The 18,283-nt window shown below is 36.0% G+C and overlaps 2 protein-coding genes across 4 annotated transcripts in view; one reads left to right on the top strand and one right to left on the bottom strand.

Annotated features, from left to right (window-relative positions):
• D2hgdh (D-2-hydroxyglutaric acid dehydrogenase) overlaps window positions 1–8,000 on the bottom strand; it is a 23,326-nt gene extending 15,326 nt beyond the window's left edge. The window contains 1 exon segment of the mRNA XM_018448887.1: window positions 7,807–8,000. The gene's annotated coding sequence lies outside the window, so the exon portion shown is untranslated.
• Window positions 3,478–14,511, top strand: LOC108723276 (polyhomeotic-like protein 2). Of its 3 annotated transcripts, none has more exons than XM_018448883.1 (14): window positions 3,478–3,878; window positions 8,313–8,901; window positions 10,142–10,396; window positions 10,542–10,823; window positions 10,946–11,150; window positions 11,320–11,549; window positions 12,010–12,211; window positions 12,346–12,518; window positions 12,669–12,954; window positions 13,042–13,302; window positions 13,417–13,509; window positions 13,582–13,726; window positions 13,834–14,014; window positions 14,110–14,511. In XM_018448883.1, exons 2-14 carry the CDS (start codon window positions 8,455–8,457, stop codon window positions 14,326–14,328), a joined length of 2,979 nt encoding a protein of 992 aa, XP_018304385.1. In that variant the 5' UTR covers window positions 3,478–3,878; window positions 8,313–8,454; the 3' UTR covers window positions 14,329–14,511. The 3 variants fall into 3 exon arrangements, with proteins under 3 accessions (XP_018304385.1, XP_018304383.1, XP_018304384.1); XM_018448881.1 differs by having other exon boundaries at window positions 10,136–10,396; XM_018448882.1 differs by lacking the exon at window positions 3,478–3,878 and adding an exon at window positions 7,597–7,658 and having other exon boundaries at window positions 10,136–10,396.
• Window positions 14,512–18,283: the final 3,772 nt, after the last annotated feature.

Below are 18,283 nucleotides of genomic sequence, written 5' to 3'. Positions count from 1 at the left end.
GCGGTTCGGGGTGGGAAGGGAGAAAATACCACGGGAGAGAGATCCGAGAGTAGTAGGAAGGGAACCAATCGTCGCGACGACTTGAGCGCCGTGCGCGCGCGCGATATCCTATACGTAATATACCGTGTGCGTGAACGAAGCGTGCGTGTATGTATAGGTCGAATCGTGATAGAACACATGGACGCGCGAGCCCACTAGCGCGGGCTCACGTACGTACGCGCCAAGCGTGACACGCACACAAGCGTACGCGCGGCCAATTCACGGACATCGACCATAGCTATATCGAGTAACCGAGACGAATCGAGGGATAGCATGGGACGGACGACCTGCGATGCGAACGAGCGGGAGAGAGAGAGAGAGAGATTCTCCCTTCCCTCACCCCGTAGCGAGAACAGGATGGCAGTGTGGCACATGCGCGGCTATGAGACAACGTTACGCGCGCCGACCGTACCCATATAACCCAAGCCAAGCCAATTCCTCCGGTGGCAGCCCGAATCATTAACTTGTTTCCCTGGCAACCTCGTCGCGACCCACACCATTGGCTGTGCCGCTTCTCCCACCCGCGCGCCATCACGCTCTACGGTCGAACGGCAAACTACAGATGCCGAGATACGTTCTTTCCGTTCAGCAACATAGCATAGACGCGGACTATAGGGTGATCTCCCCTTCCCCTTCCTTCACACCAATCTCCTCCGATTCGACCCTCGTCGAGTGGCACACACATATACGTATGTGTGAGCGCGCGCGCGCACGTCCCTGCCGTTCAACGCAGGGACTTGGTTACTGGGATTGGTACAGCCAGGAACTCTTCCTACCCTACGCGCGATACGTCCTACCGTCGCACCTCGCGTCGAAATCCGAGACCGGTATTGGGGAATGAATGATAAACCCGCTGTATTTCGCGTTAGCGTGATCCCACTCTTTCTTTTCGATTCCAGCTAGAAAATGCTGCCGAAATACAATCACTGTCGCACAATTGAATCTGGCATTGTAATCGTCGTATAATTTTTAATAGACAATTCTCTTAATTAATTAAACATACAGGATTCAATTGCGTTTGACAGCGATTGTTAAAAATAAAACGTTTCTGCGTACGGCACACGATAAATTTATTATTTCGTCGTATACAGATACACGTGGCAGATGAGTTTTAAGGGCCGAAATCCCCGAATCGCCGAAATAACGAGACACTTCGTGTCCTTGATCCATGTGAGAATGGATCCCTGTGCCTTGGGCGGAGCGGGATGCATTATGCATGGCGGCATTGGAGGTCTCGACATCAAAATTGGAGCTTTCCTCAACACCGCGTCGCGCATCGGCATCAAGGACGCGCGGGATGTATGCTTTTTATTTCTCAAGTTTTGCTTACGTACGCTCGTTGCGTTAAAAAAAACAACTGGAATGTACTGATTGGGTGGAAAATTCCCGTAAGACGCGACGAGCCAATTGCGTGCGGCTTGCGAGTCCCGAGTTTCGAGCCGGGAAGCATAAACTCGGCTTAGAGACAGTTGCGTCAGGGCCGTATAGCGTTCGTACGGGGCCACAGATCTAAACTTCATACGACTCTTGTTACGTCATATTATATTTTATTATAAATGTTGTTAAATGTATCCATATACACATCACTTTGATGCAATTGGATTTAAAACTACTACCATAATAATTATACGTTTCATCAATTTGGAAGAAAATTAAACACAAAAGTACGTATTTTATACGTATATATTGAAGTATCGAAATTAAATATTGCAAACTGCAATATTTAAGTAAAAAAACTAATGTGAAACGAAATCACATGCATGCATGTATTGATTATTAATATAATAAATCAGTTTGTGAATTTATTTTGTAATTCAAATAAAATTTTATAAGAAAAAAAAGGGAAGGAACAATATACATATGTTAGGTTAGAAAACCTATTTTATTCGCATACACATGCACGCACACACGCACATCTCTCTCTCTCTCTCTCTCTCTCTCTCTCTCTCTCTCTCTCTCTCTCGCATACAGCATATTTTGGTCTTGGACAGAAAGGAGAAAAAGATCATCTATTTCAAAGAATATAACTCGTAGAACTGGTATAGGTATGATAGATTGGCAATGAACAAATAACCTGTTCGTCAAATTTGAAATCTTTCTGGACATTTTGCATGTTTTTTCCGTTCAGTTATAAACACACAATAAGAAATTTCTTAAAAAGAGAAAACTCGGGAGAAACTTAATGGTTTGGGGAACTAAGTCTTAATGTTTAAAATTCCGAGATGTCTCATAATTTAGAAAATTTATAAGTACACAATGATAAACAACATACAGTATACAAAATACAGAAATACGCGAATGTTTAACTATTAATTTTACGCTATTACGATCATATACTATATAAGTTAAATATTTTAATTATAATTATTTTTGTTTATGTAAATATAAGTATATAACAATGTTTAGTTGAATCAGTAATAATATTATATATGATGTCTCAGATAAAAAGTACTTAATGTTACATGCATTACAAATGTTTCTACAGGTGGGACAAAAAATTCATCTAGAAATCCTGTCCATGCAGTCGTTACGTAAAGTTTCTACTTGATTAAAGCTATTAGTAATTGATTATAAGCTGTTTACAGTATAATATGAATAATAACGATGTATTATCGATGGAAATTTTTTATTGCATTCTCATTTCTCACTACAAGAAATAAAAATTTAAGAGATTCGTTTAATAATAGGCTAGTTTCTTTGTATCAGTTATATCTTTAAAAAAAAAACTAATTCTATATGAAATACATATAAAATGAATATATTTATTGTGAATGTATGTGAATGTACGAATTACCAGATACAAAAGTTATAAAATTCAAATAAAACCATATAAATTATAAACAAAATATTCGATTGCAATTTTCAACTATACGTGTTTTTAATGAAACTACAGAATATCGATTAAACGGTAATATAATCAAACAATGTATTCAAACAAATTATTCATTATTATTAATAATGTACTAAATTTGTATTAGCATCATAATTAAAATTTTAAATTAGGTATAAAGTAAGAAAAAAATTAATAAGTAATTCTTGGCAAGAAGAGAAAAAAATTTTGGAAAAATACGTGTAAAATGGAATACCAGGGCACTCGGAAAACTTTGCACGTTTCTACCAATGCTATGCTGTGAAATATGGCAGGGACTCTAGATCTGTATACGTACAGGAACAAATGGTTTGTGAATCTGTGTGCGTGCTCATTTTGCAGGTATGTACTATGTATAGTAAATAAAAATCGTAAAAGAGAGAGGGGGAAAGAGAGAGAGAACGTGGTACCGTTAGTGAGCATGCGCCTATAGCCACCATATCCAATGGCTCCGCCTTTCTCAACGCGGACGATGCCTTTGGGATTTGTCCTCGTCGAACCAATCAGCAGGCACGCTGGACGACGCGCGACGCGCGGCGGGAAGGTGGCCACTGGAAGGGATGGTCGTGTCAGGGACGCGCGGGCATTCGGAGGTAGTCGTATTATACCGTGTGGAACTGTGTGGAACAGGGAGGCAGCTAGCAGCAGCGACGGCAGTAGCAGTAGTATCACCGATAGTGAGCAACGCTGGCGGACAACTATTATCACGGGCTTTTTCGTAGTCGGTCGACGAGATTCGTGGGGTGTCGTCGTGCGGTGAGAAACGGTGATTCGTAAAAAGTGAAAACACTTTGCGCGAGCGAACGACACGCCGTTGGGCATCGTGCGCTGCGACGGACAAGCGAGGTGGTGTGGTGTGAGTCGGTGCGCACATACACACGCGCATCTACGTGCACGCACACACGTGTACGTTCACATACGCGCGCAACCAGCCGGAGCGTGTATATAGGTGTGACTGCGCAGTCGCCATGTGAGTACCTGATAAAAGTTAGAGCGAGACATCCATGTCGGAGGCTACGTCGACTCGTGGTGGCGTCATCGTCGTCGTCGAGGGTATCCACCCCTTCGCCATACCTCCGTGGGTGCTGTACGTTCGACGCGAAAAGAAAATAACTTTTGAACCAACTACTTTGCGGAATGTTCGATTACCGCGCCGACGACGATCTTCGCCGAACCGCGACGACGGTCCGTCGACACGCTGCAACTGTTCGATAACACTGCTTTGTCTGTCTCTTTCTGTTTCCCTCCTCCCCTCCTCTCTTTCTCTCTCTTCTTCTCTCTCGCACACTCATCCCGTCGCTTCTCCGAACGGTGTTCTTTATTTTGTAATTCAATATGTCGGCGTCCGCGCGCCGCCACTTTGGATTCGCATGGAGGGACGGACTCGCAGCGACCGGATACGTGCATGCGTGTGACGCCAGCGTTACATGTTTTATTGCACTTTCAGGCGAACGCGTCGCAGGAAAAAAAAACGTCTCTTTTTCTCGCGTGCTCTCCAGCGTGTTCTTGTTATTGCAATTGTCCGTATATATTATTACCTTACAGATTGCCATTATGGCGAGATCCATGTGTCAGCCGTCCCCCTGGCACAGTTGGTTTTTTCTATCTCTTTCTATTTCCCCTCCCTTTCAATTTTTCCTCTTTCTTCTCTCATCCCATCCCCTCTCCGTCTGGCCAATCCGCCTTTCAATCGTATTTCCCGCTCTCCTACAGATCTCTGTGTTTTTCCCCCCTTCCCTTTTTTCTCCCTCTCGCTATCGCTATTATCGTGCCACTAATTATGGTGGATATATGGATTGGGGCGACATTTTGTTCGTTCACGCGCGCGCGCGCGCACGCACATGCCAAAATGGAATCGTCGGTGTTTGCGCCGGATCGATATTCCCGGGATAGTTTTTATTCGAATGACGGGATATGCAGAGCTCTACGTTACCGCACGAGTTCGGCGTCGGACTGTTCTCTCCCCTCTCTTTCCTCTTCCACTATTAACGGTGTCTTTTTCGAATCACGACACGTTTCTATTTTCTCTCTCTCTCTCTCCCTCTCTTTCTCTCTCTATCTCTCTCTCTATCTCTCTCTCTATCTCTCTTCGTTGAGCCTCGACGTTATAAAGGGTACCTCGTGTTTAAAATCATACCTTTTACATGAAGGTCGTGTATCGACATTCCTTATACCAGTTTCACTCTGAAATAATATTCCATTTCCGCACTGCAGGAAATCTCGGATTTGTTACGAACCACTTTTCGTCTAAAAATTTTTCATCGAGCAAATTAAGCAATTAGAAAATTGATTTTTCCATAAGAAAAGGAAGCGAACAAATTTATTTTTGTTACATCTTTCCAAATATGTAGATAAATTTTTTTTTTCTTTATTCGATTTCATGTGGACTTTTATTTTAACGGATTTTTATCTCTAAGGTTGAAAATATTTTTAATACAAAATTTGCGACAAATGATATAATTTCCCTCATTTTTCAGTGAGATACAAAACTGATTAAAGTCCTTAGATGACACATTAGCCTTAGACATCCTGTATAAAGGGAATGAAAATAGATATTTCTTTGTCATAAAAAATAATGCTTAATGGAACTATTCTACGAGAATAGAATTATTTTTCAATAATACATTAATGATATACATACAATTGATTCATAATTGTAGTTTATTATAGAGAAGAGATAGAAATTACAGAAAGTAAATTTGCAACATTTGGTTGTGTTGATGTATTAGATATCAGTACATTCTTACAACTCTTGCATTTGAAACAAAATAGATATATATATATATGTTTTTAACAGAATTAAAATTAAAAAATATTTTAAAAACAAACTATATAATATTGCAGCAATATTATAATAAGATTAGAATGAGATTAAATGTAAAATTATATAATCTTAAGTTTTAGGAATGCAATAAAAAATACATAAAATAATACTGTAAAATGATAAAATTTAAATGAAATTTGATACAAAATTACACCATCATGATACTGTAACTACAATGATACTCCAATAATAATGGAATGTTCAGGATGTAAATTAATAAGTTAGATAACGTCGCTGTACATCGTCGTGGATAAATGTTATATCCATAGTATTGTGGCTTACTTTTTATTAAATATAACTTTGTTAATTGTGTTTTCTTCTCGGCGTCTAACTTACATCATTAAGACAATTTAAGATTGTAGAATTGTGAAAAGTGAGATGAGATCACCTTTATGATAATTTTACTGGACGTTTTTACTGGACATTATAATGTGACCGAATTTTCCGATAATTTATGTAATATTGTTTTACATTGAAAATGATCCGATCGGTGTTGAAACGTTTGTATGTACGAATTTTAAATTATTAAATATTTTACATTATAATTGGCTCATAGCCCTTCTTTTATTTAGTAAATTAATAAGTGTTTAATATTCTAGAGAGAGGGGAGGAGGGAGAGAGAGAGAGAATTTTCATCAACCAAACATTTAAAAAAAAAAGCTCATATGAACATAGATCTAGAAACGCTTAGTATTTGAGATGGAAAGAATTTTATTATATAACAATATCAAACATTTAATGAAACAAATAATGAACATTTAAACATTTTTTAACATTAAGCTAGAAACGCTTAATTTTGAATTATTAAAGGTTTTTCAAATCTTTTTTCTTTATAGTTGACAATAATGTATGCATATAAAGTTGTAATGAGTTTTAATGTATATACGTATAAAGTTGTAAACAATATATGTCAGATTAAAAGCTATAATGCTAGATAATGTGAAGGAGACCATTTTGAATAATTTTTATAATAAAATGTTTAAATATTTATTACACATTTCATTAATTGTTTCATTAAATGTTAATGGTATTGTTAAATCAAAGTTATAACATTGTTAAAATTCCTCCTACTAAAACTAATAGCGAATTCGACTGGACGCACTCAGTGCACACTGGTGCACATTAAAGCCGTCATACACAAAATAATGTAAACATATGTTTATAAATAAACATAGAAATTGATTAAATCGTGAAATACCTAATACATTTTATTGTATTAATTAGGTAAAATATATATTTCATAATTCGAAATATTTGCATTTCATTTTTATACTCAAATTAAATCGGTGTACAACAGGTTTAATATGCACCAGTCCGCACTAGTGCTTCCAATCGAATTCGCCATAAGCATTTCTATAACAGACCCATGTTTATATTTTACCCTGTATATAAAATAATATTGGATGAAAAGTTAATAAGTGAACATCAAATTTAAACTGCAATAATATTGGAATAAAATGATGAAATTCGATGAAAAGTGGACAACTGTATAAAAATCATACTCAGGCTTATCCGTTGAACAGCGATTAATATTTTTATAATATTCTGCAATGTCTGTATTCTTCTAGGAAAACAGTGATAAAATCACTACTTCCGTCGTATGTCTCCACATGTTTAAAAATGTTTAAGCGTTTCAAGATACTCAGCATTATCCTTATCATGTAGCCAACACAAATTTATAGCAAATAATTATTGCTGCACGAAATGTACTTTCAATATCACAGAAATACTGATGTATTCTCTATAGGAATTACGTATTAATTATATAGCACAATTATTTGGTCCGGATACATACATATATATATATATATATATATATATATATAGCCGCGATATCCTCATAACCTATTCGCTCAGTTTAATTCTCGCAATGATGAAAGCCTATTATGATAAAACGACGTTCAATCGAGCGAAAAAAGCAAACGGGTACGACATTAACACGACAGAGTTATCGAGCGGATCAGCAAAAACATATATATGCTTTGACTCGCCGTGTTTGATCTCGCGCGTTACTCTTGCGCGGCGAAAATCAGGAGAAGCGCGACGAACCGTCGATAACTTCTGAGAGACTTACTTTGCTGGACCGAGAAAAAGTTTCCGCGTGCGTAATTGTCGAGAGAGACGAAAAAAGATGCAACGTAGGGCACACTTCACTCCCGAGCACCAGTACAGTAGCCTCGCTTGCGAGAATCCCGACTCGGGTCCACAAGTACGCGTACTCGTCTGTCGAGTGTCGACAAAGGTTATGGCGCGGCGTCGATGGCTACTTCACGCTCATCTCTCGACTCTCGAGCCCGAGTTCGATCGTGAAGTAGGCACCCCACCGCGATATTTCCATTCGAACATGAAAATAAATAATGCTGTGCGTACACAATGCGGAAGCAGTTTAAATATTCTTCCAATAGCATAAATACTACTTATTTACTTATGAATAAATACAAAATCTCGCTTTAATCAACGATAAAGTAAACTTTAAAAGGAAAATAATATCTTTGATGTCTTGCATGGAACATGCACGTGAAAAAAATGGAACTGATTGGAGTATCCAGAAATTTATTTCTTTTAATCTATGTATTGCAGATGCGGCATGATGGGCAGATTGAAATAAGCATGGATGTAAAATGGCAAAGAAAAAGAACAATTTGCAATTGAATACTACCAGCGAAAGCTACTTTTTCTAAAAGAACGTCTGTATTCTAATTACGCAAAAGTATAAGGAAACATGACAGATGTTAAACCGATTGGAATTTCGACATCACAAGCACAACCACAATCGCAATCACAGCAGCCGCAACAAGCGCAGCAGCAACAAATGATGATCGCGACTCATGACCTGCAGCAACAACAGCAGAATGTCCAGCCGCAGCAACAGCATGTACAGCAGTCGCAGCAACCTCAACAGGTTCAGCAACAACCTCAGGTGCAGCAGCAGCAAGTTCAGCCGCAGCAGCAGATGCAGTCGCAGGTCCAGTCGCAACAGCAGATGCAAGTTCAACAGCAAGTGCAACAACAGGTACAGCAACAAGTCCAGCAGCAACAACAGCAGCAGCAGCAACAACAACAACAGCCACAGCAGCCACAACAACAGCAGCAAAATAACGGAACTCACAATGTTGTTCCTACTCAAGTACAAGTTCAGCCACAGGTTGCTGCCAGCATGCCGCAACAAGTAATTATTAATTTGTATTTTTAAAGTTGTACTTTATTCTGTTTTATAAATAATTTTACATTAACATGTAGTTACAGTAGGGGAGAGTGGTCTAAATCGGACCGTGTTCCAAATAGGACCTTTTTAATTTAAATGAATATGGTTAAGCAGATTTGTGTACTATTTATAACGTAAAGTCCTTATAAGACACCGAATATGCGATAATAGTTTGATAGTTCTCTGTCATAACATTCATAAAATAGAGGCAAATATGTATTTTCAGTCATCGTGCGAAAATTTTTTTAAAAAAGATAATCCTTGTAAATCATCATTTAAAGGGTGTTAAAATTTTGAAAAATAATTGATTTAAGATAATTAAAGAGTATAGAATTAAAAAATATCAAACATTTCGTGATTACTTTTGCGGTTTATTGTAAAATTTGTTCCAAAGTTCGAAAGGACCCGTGTCCAAATCAGACAGTACAGTGAATAACTTATAGGCCTGATTGTAATACTGGTGATTGACTGATCAGATCTGGTCCAAGCAATTAAATCAGTAAAATATGAGTCATCAGACTCAGATTAGTTGAATTTTATTGATTTCAATTCTAATAATATAAAACAGTCAGTAATTTCTTTTTCCAAAAAAATTTTTATCTTTGACTGTCAAATTGCTCGTTTTTACTCAATCCTAAGAGAAATATTTTAAAATTTTATCTAAAAATCCATACAAATAAGAATTTTCGATCTGAACCAGGGGATGGTCCGATGGTTGACTGGAAAGAGCGTTTTTACATTTTCCATTATAGTTTAACACAGGTAAAAGATACGTCAAAATAATCCGAAGCAAAAATGAAGGGAATTAAATGATCTTTCCAACGGCAGCTTCGATTTTACGATCGGACTTTATTTACGCCTTATAGAGAGCAGAAACTGCAAATAGGTCCGATTTAGACCGCTCTCCCCTATAATTTTACATTGATATTTTCATTTATATTTTATTTGGTTGATTTTATTTAATTATGTTTTGAATTATCACATTATTTGTATTCTTCGGTTTTTACCTTCACATGAGGATATCTCTCAATGGCTGCATTCAGCGGACTCAACAGTTGAGTGAGCGTTCGCTGCTATTGACGTATTCTTCTAGATCTAAAATTATGATTGGATGATCTAAAAGAATACACCAATAACAGCGAGCGCTCTGTTGAGTCCGCTGAATGCACCCAATCTTTTACTCTCGTCATTAAAAAAGTTGCAGGGAGCTGTTGCGGTATCGATGCAACATCAGCAGCAACAGGGAGTAGGAGGTGTGTCCATGACATTATCTGGTCAACAAGGTGCAACCACCATAACTACGATGGCTGCACATCCACAAGCGGTCCAAGTGATTCAACAGCCGATTCAGAGTCAAGCTTATCATTTACAACAATTGTATAATACTCAAGGTGCACCTTTATTGATGCCAGGAAACTTAGCACTCCATCCGGCAGGCATAAATCCCTCTTCTATTCAGGTACGGTCCACTTTTCTTTAATTTTTATTGAAGATGTAATTTATGCCTAAAGCTTAATACGCGCTGAACTATATCTCTCTCTTTAATAATTTAATAATTATTAGATTTGCGTTTCTAGTTTTAAAAAACAATGCATATTTTACAGGTAATAACAGCTGGAAAGCCATTTCAGTCTGCAGCTCAACTCACTCCTCACATGTTGGCTACGACATCCACGCCTGGACAAGGAGGTGCTCATCCAAATGCCGGTGGCACCAAAGTCCCGGGATTTCCGGCCGGCTATTTACCAGTACCTACATCCGCTCCCGGTGCCGGACAGACGCTAGTGTTCGGTCAACTTGGTGTATTAGGTTCTCCACAACCACCACCCTCATTACAGCAGCAGCAACAGCAGCAATCCACGAATAAGCAAGACCAAGTACAAAAGGTAAATATAATAGCAAAGAAGCATTTATTGTAAATCATTAAACATATCTTATGTTTGCATAGCATTTCTTAAATATTACCAGCTGCATTTATACACATTCTATAATATTATATTTTAAATAGTATACAGCGTGCACCACTGGAACACCTTCAGGTGGAAGAACTGGTGGTATGCAGTTTGCGCCCTGGCAATTCGCACCTCAAGTATGGGCCACCGGATTGCAACAACCGACTCTGCTCACTGCCGCGCCTAATCAAATATTCATTCGCGGTCCCACACAAACTGATATGTTTATACAAAGTCCACAGCCGATACAGGCGCACAATGGTCAGTATTTACAGTCTCCCACATTCGTTAATATTTCTAAATATTTTTAAAATAAGAATTTAATGTTTTTCAGTTTATAATTGTTTATTTAATTTTCTCTATAATACGTGAACAAAATTCATATATAATGATAAATGCAAGTTTCGCGTTTATTATTTTCTCGGGTTAGCTCTCGCGACACAGCAACAGATACAAGGTGTACAACAGATAACAGCTACTGGTGGAAAACCTGCTAAAGTGATGGAAATCCAGCAACAGCAGTCTCAACAAGGTAAACCGAATACAACTATACAGCGACCGTTGAGTATCTTGCCGTCGTCTTTGGCTGCCAATATACGGGCCGCCAGTTCCGTCTCCACACAAACTGTTTATGGAGTACAAGCTACAGTACAAGCACAGGTTACTATATTAATTATCAGCGCACATATTTAATTTTTATCTTGAATCCATGTGATATATAAAAATGTATTATTCTATAATAAAAAAAAAAAAAATAACGTGAAAAGTAAATCAAAATTAAAATTTTCGAGTATTACAACATATCGAGTATCGATCATGTAACTTTCTCTAAAGCGAAAACGTGACAAATGCAAATTTTTATGTATGTATGTATGTATGTATGTACATATACACACATACAAAAAATTTGCACTTTTCTGCTCTAGGGAAAGTTACATGATCAATACCCTGATGCTTGAACGCTATAACTCTTGCATGATGACTACACGACAATAAATAATAATCCATAATTATGCATCTGTTAGCATAATAGTAAAAACAATGGTATAAAATAATAGATAATTTATATATATGTATATATATATATATAGAACAGTATCATTATTTCTTAAATATCTAGAGTAAAGGTAACAACGCTACCGGGAAAGGCCGTGGCAAGCCGATACAACCTCCACAACAGCAGCAACAGCAAGCCCAACCAACGATACAGCAACAGCCAGTCTTCATACAACAGAAGCAACATACGCAACAGCAACAGCAGCAATTACAACAACAGTATCAACAAGTGCAATCGTCTCAATTACAGACTAAGCCTATCATGAGTAAGAACGCTTATTCAAGTTAATATTCACAGAACATTTATGGTACCAATATCGAGATAAAGAATTATTGATATGAAGTATAAACATAGAAACTATTTGACAGTATTATAATATAAAAAAATTTTGTTATACAGCAAATATGACGTTGCAACAACCACCACCTGGCGTTGTCCTAGGAGCGGATCGTTCAATTATGCCGGTAGTCTCGGTAGGCGGAGTTGGAGTTGGGGTTGGGATCGCTGCTACATCGCAGATGAATCCAATGCCACAAACTGCGATGTCGACTATGCAACAACTTCCTTTACCGGTATTAATTACTATGCCTATTCGGAAATTACTGGCCTTGTGAACATTTATTTATGTTGCATAAGATGATAATAAAATTTATTACATTTTTTCTCTACATCATAGAATAAAAATGCAAAATCAAGAATAATAATGAATACTCTATTTTTAGGCCCTTAATCCAACGATTATTGGCAATCAACTAATAAGCAGTGCGTCGCAGGTTCAAGCGATGCCAATCGTGAATGCAACACAGGATCAATCAACGCACGATAACAACTCGACGATAATGATCACGTCGCCGGATCGTAATTCGCAGGCTGAGTGCTCTCTGATATTACCGTCTACCACGAATTCTCCGTTAATAACTGATGATAGCGTAAAGCTAACTACGAAAAAAGAAGACGTACCTATTCCTATGGAAGATATCACGGCACCACTTCAGTCAGAAATAACGGGTATTGATCTCATTTTATTAATAAATTTATTGGATACAATTCATGCAGAATGAAGATATAAATGGTTTTGTGCTCGTTTATATACAGATGGAGATCAATGTAAAACGACAGTAAAGGACGATGAAACGATTGCTCCAAAAGTGGATGAGAAACAGTGCAATAACCCGTTAGCAGGGCTTGCCAATACAGTGAACGCTATTACGAATGGTGTTGTGGTCAGCGATGACTCACAAATTATACCGATCTCCGCAACAGTCATAGTGAATAATAATAAACAAGCGCCGCCTAAAGCCATGGTGAAACCGCAGGTTCTTACACATGTGATAGAAGGATTTGTGATACAGGAAGGTATAGCCGCTTGTCTTTTATATATGTTTATCAATTATATGTATTAATTGGCACATTAAATGTCACTTTCACGAATAATATTAAACATCAACATTTTTCTTATCTATGTTGCAGCATCAGAACCGTTCGCGGTGAGTCAAGAAACTACTAATATCCTTAATCGGAATAATACGATCACAGAAAAAGACATACACGAAGAACCTCCAAGTAAGTAAATTACTCTCACAAATGATTAATGTAACATTTTAAGTTCAAGCTAATATAAAATCTTTACCACAGAAAAGAAACTTTGTTCTTATTCGAACGAAGATGATGGAACCAGTGATCAAGATAATAAATGTGAAAGCTGCGGTAATACGATTGACGAACAGAACGTCAGGTTAAAGAAAGAAAAGCGATTCTGCTCATCGATGTGTGCAAAGAGGTGAGAGCATACTTTATAATAGTAAACATGATATGCCAAATTACTTATTTCTAAATATTTTCTTTTGTAAATTCTATTTAATAAAAAATATATCGTCTTATTTACAGTAAAAAACGTGAAGCACGAGAGCGCGATGGGACGGAGAAACAGTGGATTGAAATAGAGACTGAAACTAAAACTATTGACAATGATATGATGAAGAAAAACGGCGAGGAGAGGTCTTTATCTGCGACTACTACATCCTCTATTGATGAATCACTGCCGAAAGTGAATCCGATTAAATGGACGGTAATGAGATATTTTTATAAGATTTTTCGCTTAAAAAATATTTGAATATCTTCAACACGAGCGAAATTGTAAAAAATTACGCGTATTTCATGCAGGTGGGTGAAGTGTGCGAGTTCATACGCGGTCTACCAGGATGTGCTGATTATGCAGAGGACTTTGCTATTCAGGAAATTGATGGCCAAGCTCTTATGCTACTGAAGGAAGACCATCTTATGTCGGCGATGAGCATAAAGTTAGGTCCAGCATTAAAAATTGTTGCCAAAATCGATTCAATGCGCGTAGAATCGAACTTAAATCCTTCGAATAATTCATAACCGTTCTATGTATCAATAGATTTCCAAAATGTGTTTCCAGAACGTTTCTAACCTATGAGCTACAGGGCTTGTGCAAGTATTTGATTGAATGTAAATGTATAGGAAGGATCAAACGTCTTAATTACGTGAAGTATCTGAATGTATGAACGATTTCCATATTGGTATATTTTATCAAATTTGGATGTTTGCGATTTCTGGCTTGTCTTATAATTTTAGTTATACAATTTACTTCAGTTTTTATAAATAAATTATAAAAAGAGATGAAGCAATATCTATTTTCTATTTTGAATGTAATGAACAAAAGTAAAAGAAATAGTTCGCATAAATTATTAATTTGTATTTTATTTTATGATGAAAAATAAGGATACACTTGTATACCATACGTATGGAAGATACTCGTGAATATATAACAATAGACCTTTAAAGAAAAACTCTGAAATATAAAATCGGTTTTTGAAATCTCTTTAAAATGTGCATTATTCAAAAGTATCGTCTATACGTATTATTTATAATTTAATTTTTAATATATTTAATCAGTTTGATAATCTAAATGAATTTAAAGATATTGCCGTATCCTTTTCCCTTTAGAATTATATTATCAAATATACGTTTATTTTACGCACAAAAACCTAATTTAGATGGAAACATAATTGTACTCTTGAGATAATATTACATTAAATACATGGAAATTGTTCAGTTATAGCGTATTTCAGGCTAGACACTGATGTTTATATGAATGTTTTCTCAAAGTGCACTATTTTGTAAAGCTGAAAATGTCAAAGAATAGAGTACAAATTGTGTCCATTATGCAAGAACATACAATGTACATATAAGATGGTTCAGTACACTGTATTTTGTACTCAAGAGTAAATATTACCAGTTGACGTACAAAATGCATTGCCTTCTATGCAACTTACATAGAGTAGTTTTTTTAGTTACTATCTCATTAAGAATGTAGTATTTTTTATTATACTAGAACGATGATTTTTGATCGCTTTTACGTTGACATTGAGAAAAAAGAAACTGCCTGCTTATCATTATGTGTTTTTTCAAATATAAAGCCTATTCTACAATGTGCTTTTTGTTTCCTGTTTCTTGCTTTTTGCTATTTTTTGTATCTTGCCTTTTTGCTTCTTATCCCGTTTTTCGTTTTCTGTTGCTCGAGATAAACGTTAACGAACTTCAGAAGAAACAGAAAACACATATCAAGAAATATAACTGTCGATAAAACGATCACAAAGAGGAAAAAAGCAAAAGGTAAAAAGCAAGAAACAAGAAACAAATAGGACATTGTAGAACAACCATAAGATGTATACTCAGCCGATACAAGTGTAAATAGTAGATGTAAGACATTGTAAGACATTTATTTATTGTACAAATTTTATAACGAGATTTTAATTGCTGAGAATTATCCCTCTATTGTCACGAATTCTTTGTCTAGTAAAAAAAGTGATTAATCCTATTGTGTAAGAGAAATTATTCTGAGAATTATTTGTCATTAATAGTACATTATGATGAATAAGAAATTGTCACTATTTTTAGTGTTAAATAGTGTATCTATTTAGTAGTATCTTTTTAATAAAGTAAAAATGGACGGTATATAATTTTTAATACATCAACATATTGGCATATTCTTGAAGGAATGTAAATATATTATACAAATTTATACAACAGTCAATTCTGAGATTAACCAAGGCAAAGAGATTGCTGCTTTTATATATTTCTTACTGTAATATTAATTTTATACATATTTCGATATCGTGCAAATTAGCTGCGAGATGTTCCAAATTTAATAGAATTCATTACGTTTAAAATGAACAATGATTTCCAACGCGTTTTGTGCAAACGTTAAATGTAGTGGATGTTTTTTTTTTGTATGTAATGAGAGAATCTTAGCAGAGGAAGCAATATTAAGTTCCTCAAAAAAACATCTTATATATCACACATTACTAAATTATTCCAAAAGCTATTCATGCCTATTGATAGAAAGTAGAATCTATGAAAATAATGGAAATAAAAATATTCGGTGCATCCCGTAAAGGTTTGTTTCAAGTTCGATCGCACCGAACAATGCGAGCTTGTCAATTCTGCTTCGCAGAATAATTATCTTCCATATTATATTAATTAAAAAATGTTTACATGCCTTTCTATAAGATTCTTATATTAAAAAAAAGCTTATAGTTTAGATACATGGCAAACATTTAATTATAATTAGTGCTAATTGAGATTGGTGTCAGAATTGTGGCTGACATACAAGTTTCATGAATACTGAAATTTTAGCTATAAATTCAAGGTCCAAAATTTAACACCGTTTTCGGCGAAATTTTCTCAGGGCCAGATTTTTCATAATATACTTTTTATATAATGGAGAGATAAACTCTACAATAGCATAAAATTAAATTATTTCATATTGGGGAAGCGGGGATTGAAGTAACTGCAATTAAAACTTCTCAAATAAAGAAAATATAATAAATTACGAGTCAATTAATCATAGGATATTCCTGCAGAGTATCATTTAAATTGTGTCGTGGTGTATTTTCTCATAAATAACTTATATTTCTTTTCTTTTCTACAATCTGTAGTTTCTTGTAATTTGTCATCTATAATTTAAGGCTTGGCTCTCTCGATGGTACAATTTTAATAATAATGATACATTTTTCAGCTGTTAAAAACTGCTGTGCCGCTATTATTTTAGAAATTATTTTACACTTCTACATGACATATCAGACAGATGTCTCTGTTGTATATTTTACAGGTTTCAAGATTACGAAATTATATTTTTAGAGAAAAACTATAAAATAAAGCTGTATATAACAATTTATTGCATGTCATTTCTTGCTTCTGATGTCATACAATCAATCTGGCACCTCAAAAGAGTCGAGCCTTAAAAGAAATACAGATTATTGAAGACTTGTAATTCCAAATATGACACATAAAATACATGGTCATTATAAAATTAATAATAAATAAAGTATATAAAACTATATCTGTTATACAAAATAAAGCTACGAAGTTTATTTACAATAAGCATAATTTTAATGTGTATATATATATATATATATGAGACTTATGTACATAAGTTTATTTACAGTCCTCAAATGTACACAGACTATAAATATATTCATTCTTGAAAATACATTGCTCTGCATTAAATCATTCACTGTATTCATTTCTTTTGTTATATATGAAAAGAATTGCTTACACATATACGATATCTCGACTGTGTGATAGTATGTGGTGTTCCGTCTATGACATATTTTTCGATGTATCTTCTATGTTCCTACCCTCGAACAGGAGCTCATCTTCAACCAGTTTACTTTGTACCATTTTCAAGGGTCGAACGTATCGAAAATATTCGTACACCTTATAAAAGAGGAAGAGGGTGCTAAACGCTGTGACACCCATACAGACTCTCACAGCGCTTTTGTGCATCATGTCGTATAACCTCTCCTTCCTTCTTCTCTTGAAGAAGCCCGGATCCATCGCCGGCGAATATCTTGCTCGCTTGCTCGTTAACAAACGTTGTGGTCCTCGCTCACGCTAAAAATTTATATTATGTAAGTATCGCGACGTCGCGGCGCACATTTTGGAACACAGATAACCTCAAAACAAGAAATAGCGCAAGTAAATTTGTGTTTGTAATAATCATATAAGAACCGCTCACCTGAAAAGTGTTTATTTCAGTTCATTAAGACTTATGTATAAATTGAATTTTTCTTCTAATCGACTTTTCTAACGAATACTCGGCGAATCGAAACTGTTCAGAAAGAGAGTATCATGCCGGCATCACACCACACGATATCCTAACGGTGAGTATTCCTAGCAATCAAGTGTCACGGTTCTCCAAATCTCCACTGCATGGCGCTACGTTTTGCGAAGTTAATTTTGATGTTGTGATTGTGATAGCTTTGTACATAAAACGGGAACTGAAAATTAACACTGATTTGTGTGATCC

Source organism: Mycetomoellerius zeteki, unplaced genomic scaffold (genome assembly GCF_001594055.1).
Source record: "Mycetomoellerius zeteki isolate Tzet28-1 unplaced genomic scaffold, Tzet1.0 scaffold228, whole genome shotgun sequence".
Classification (NCBI taxonomy): Eukaryota; Metazoa; Arthropoda; class Insecta; order Hymenoptera; family Formicidae; genus Mycetomoellerius; species Mycetomoellerius zeteki.
Note: the sequence above shows the minus strand (reverse complement) of the source record. Positions and strands in the feature narration are given on the sequence as shown.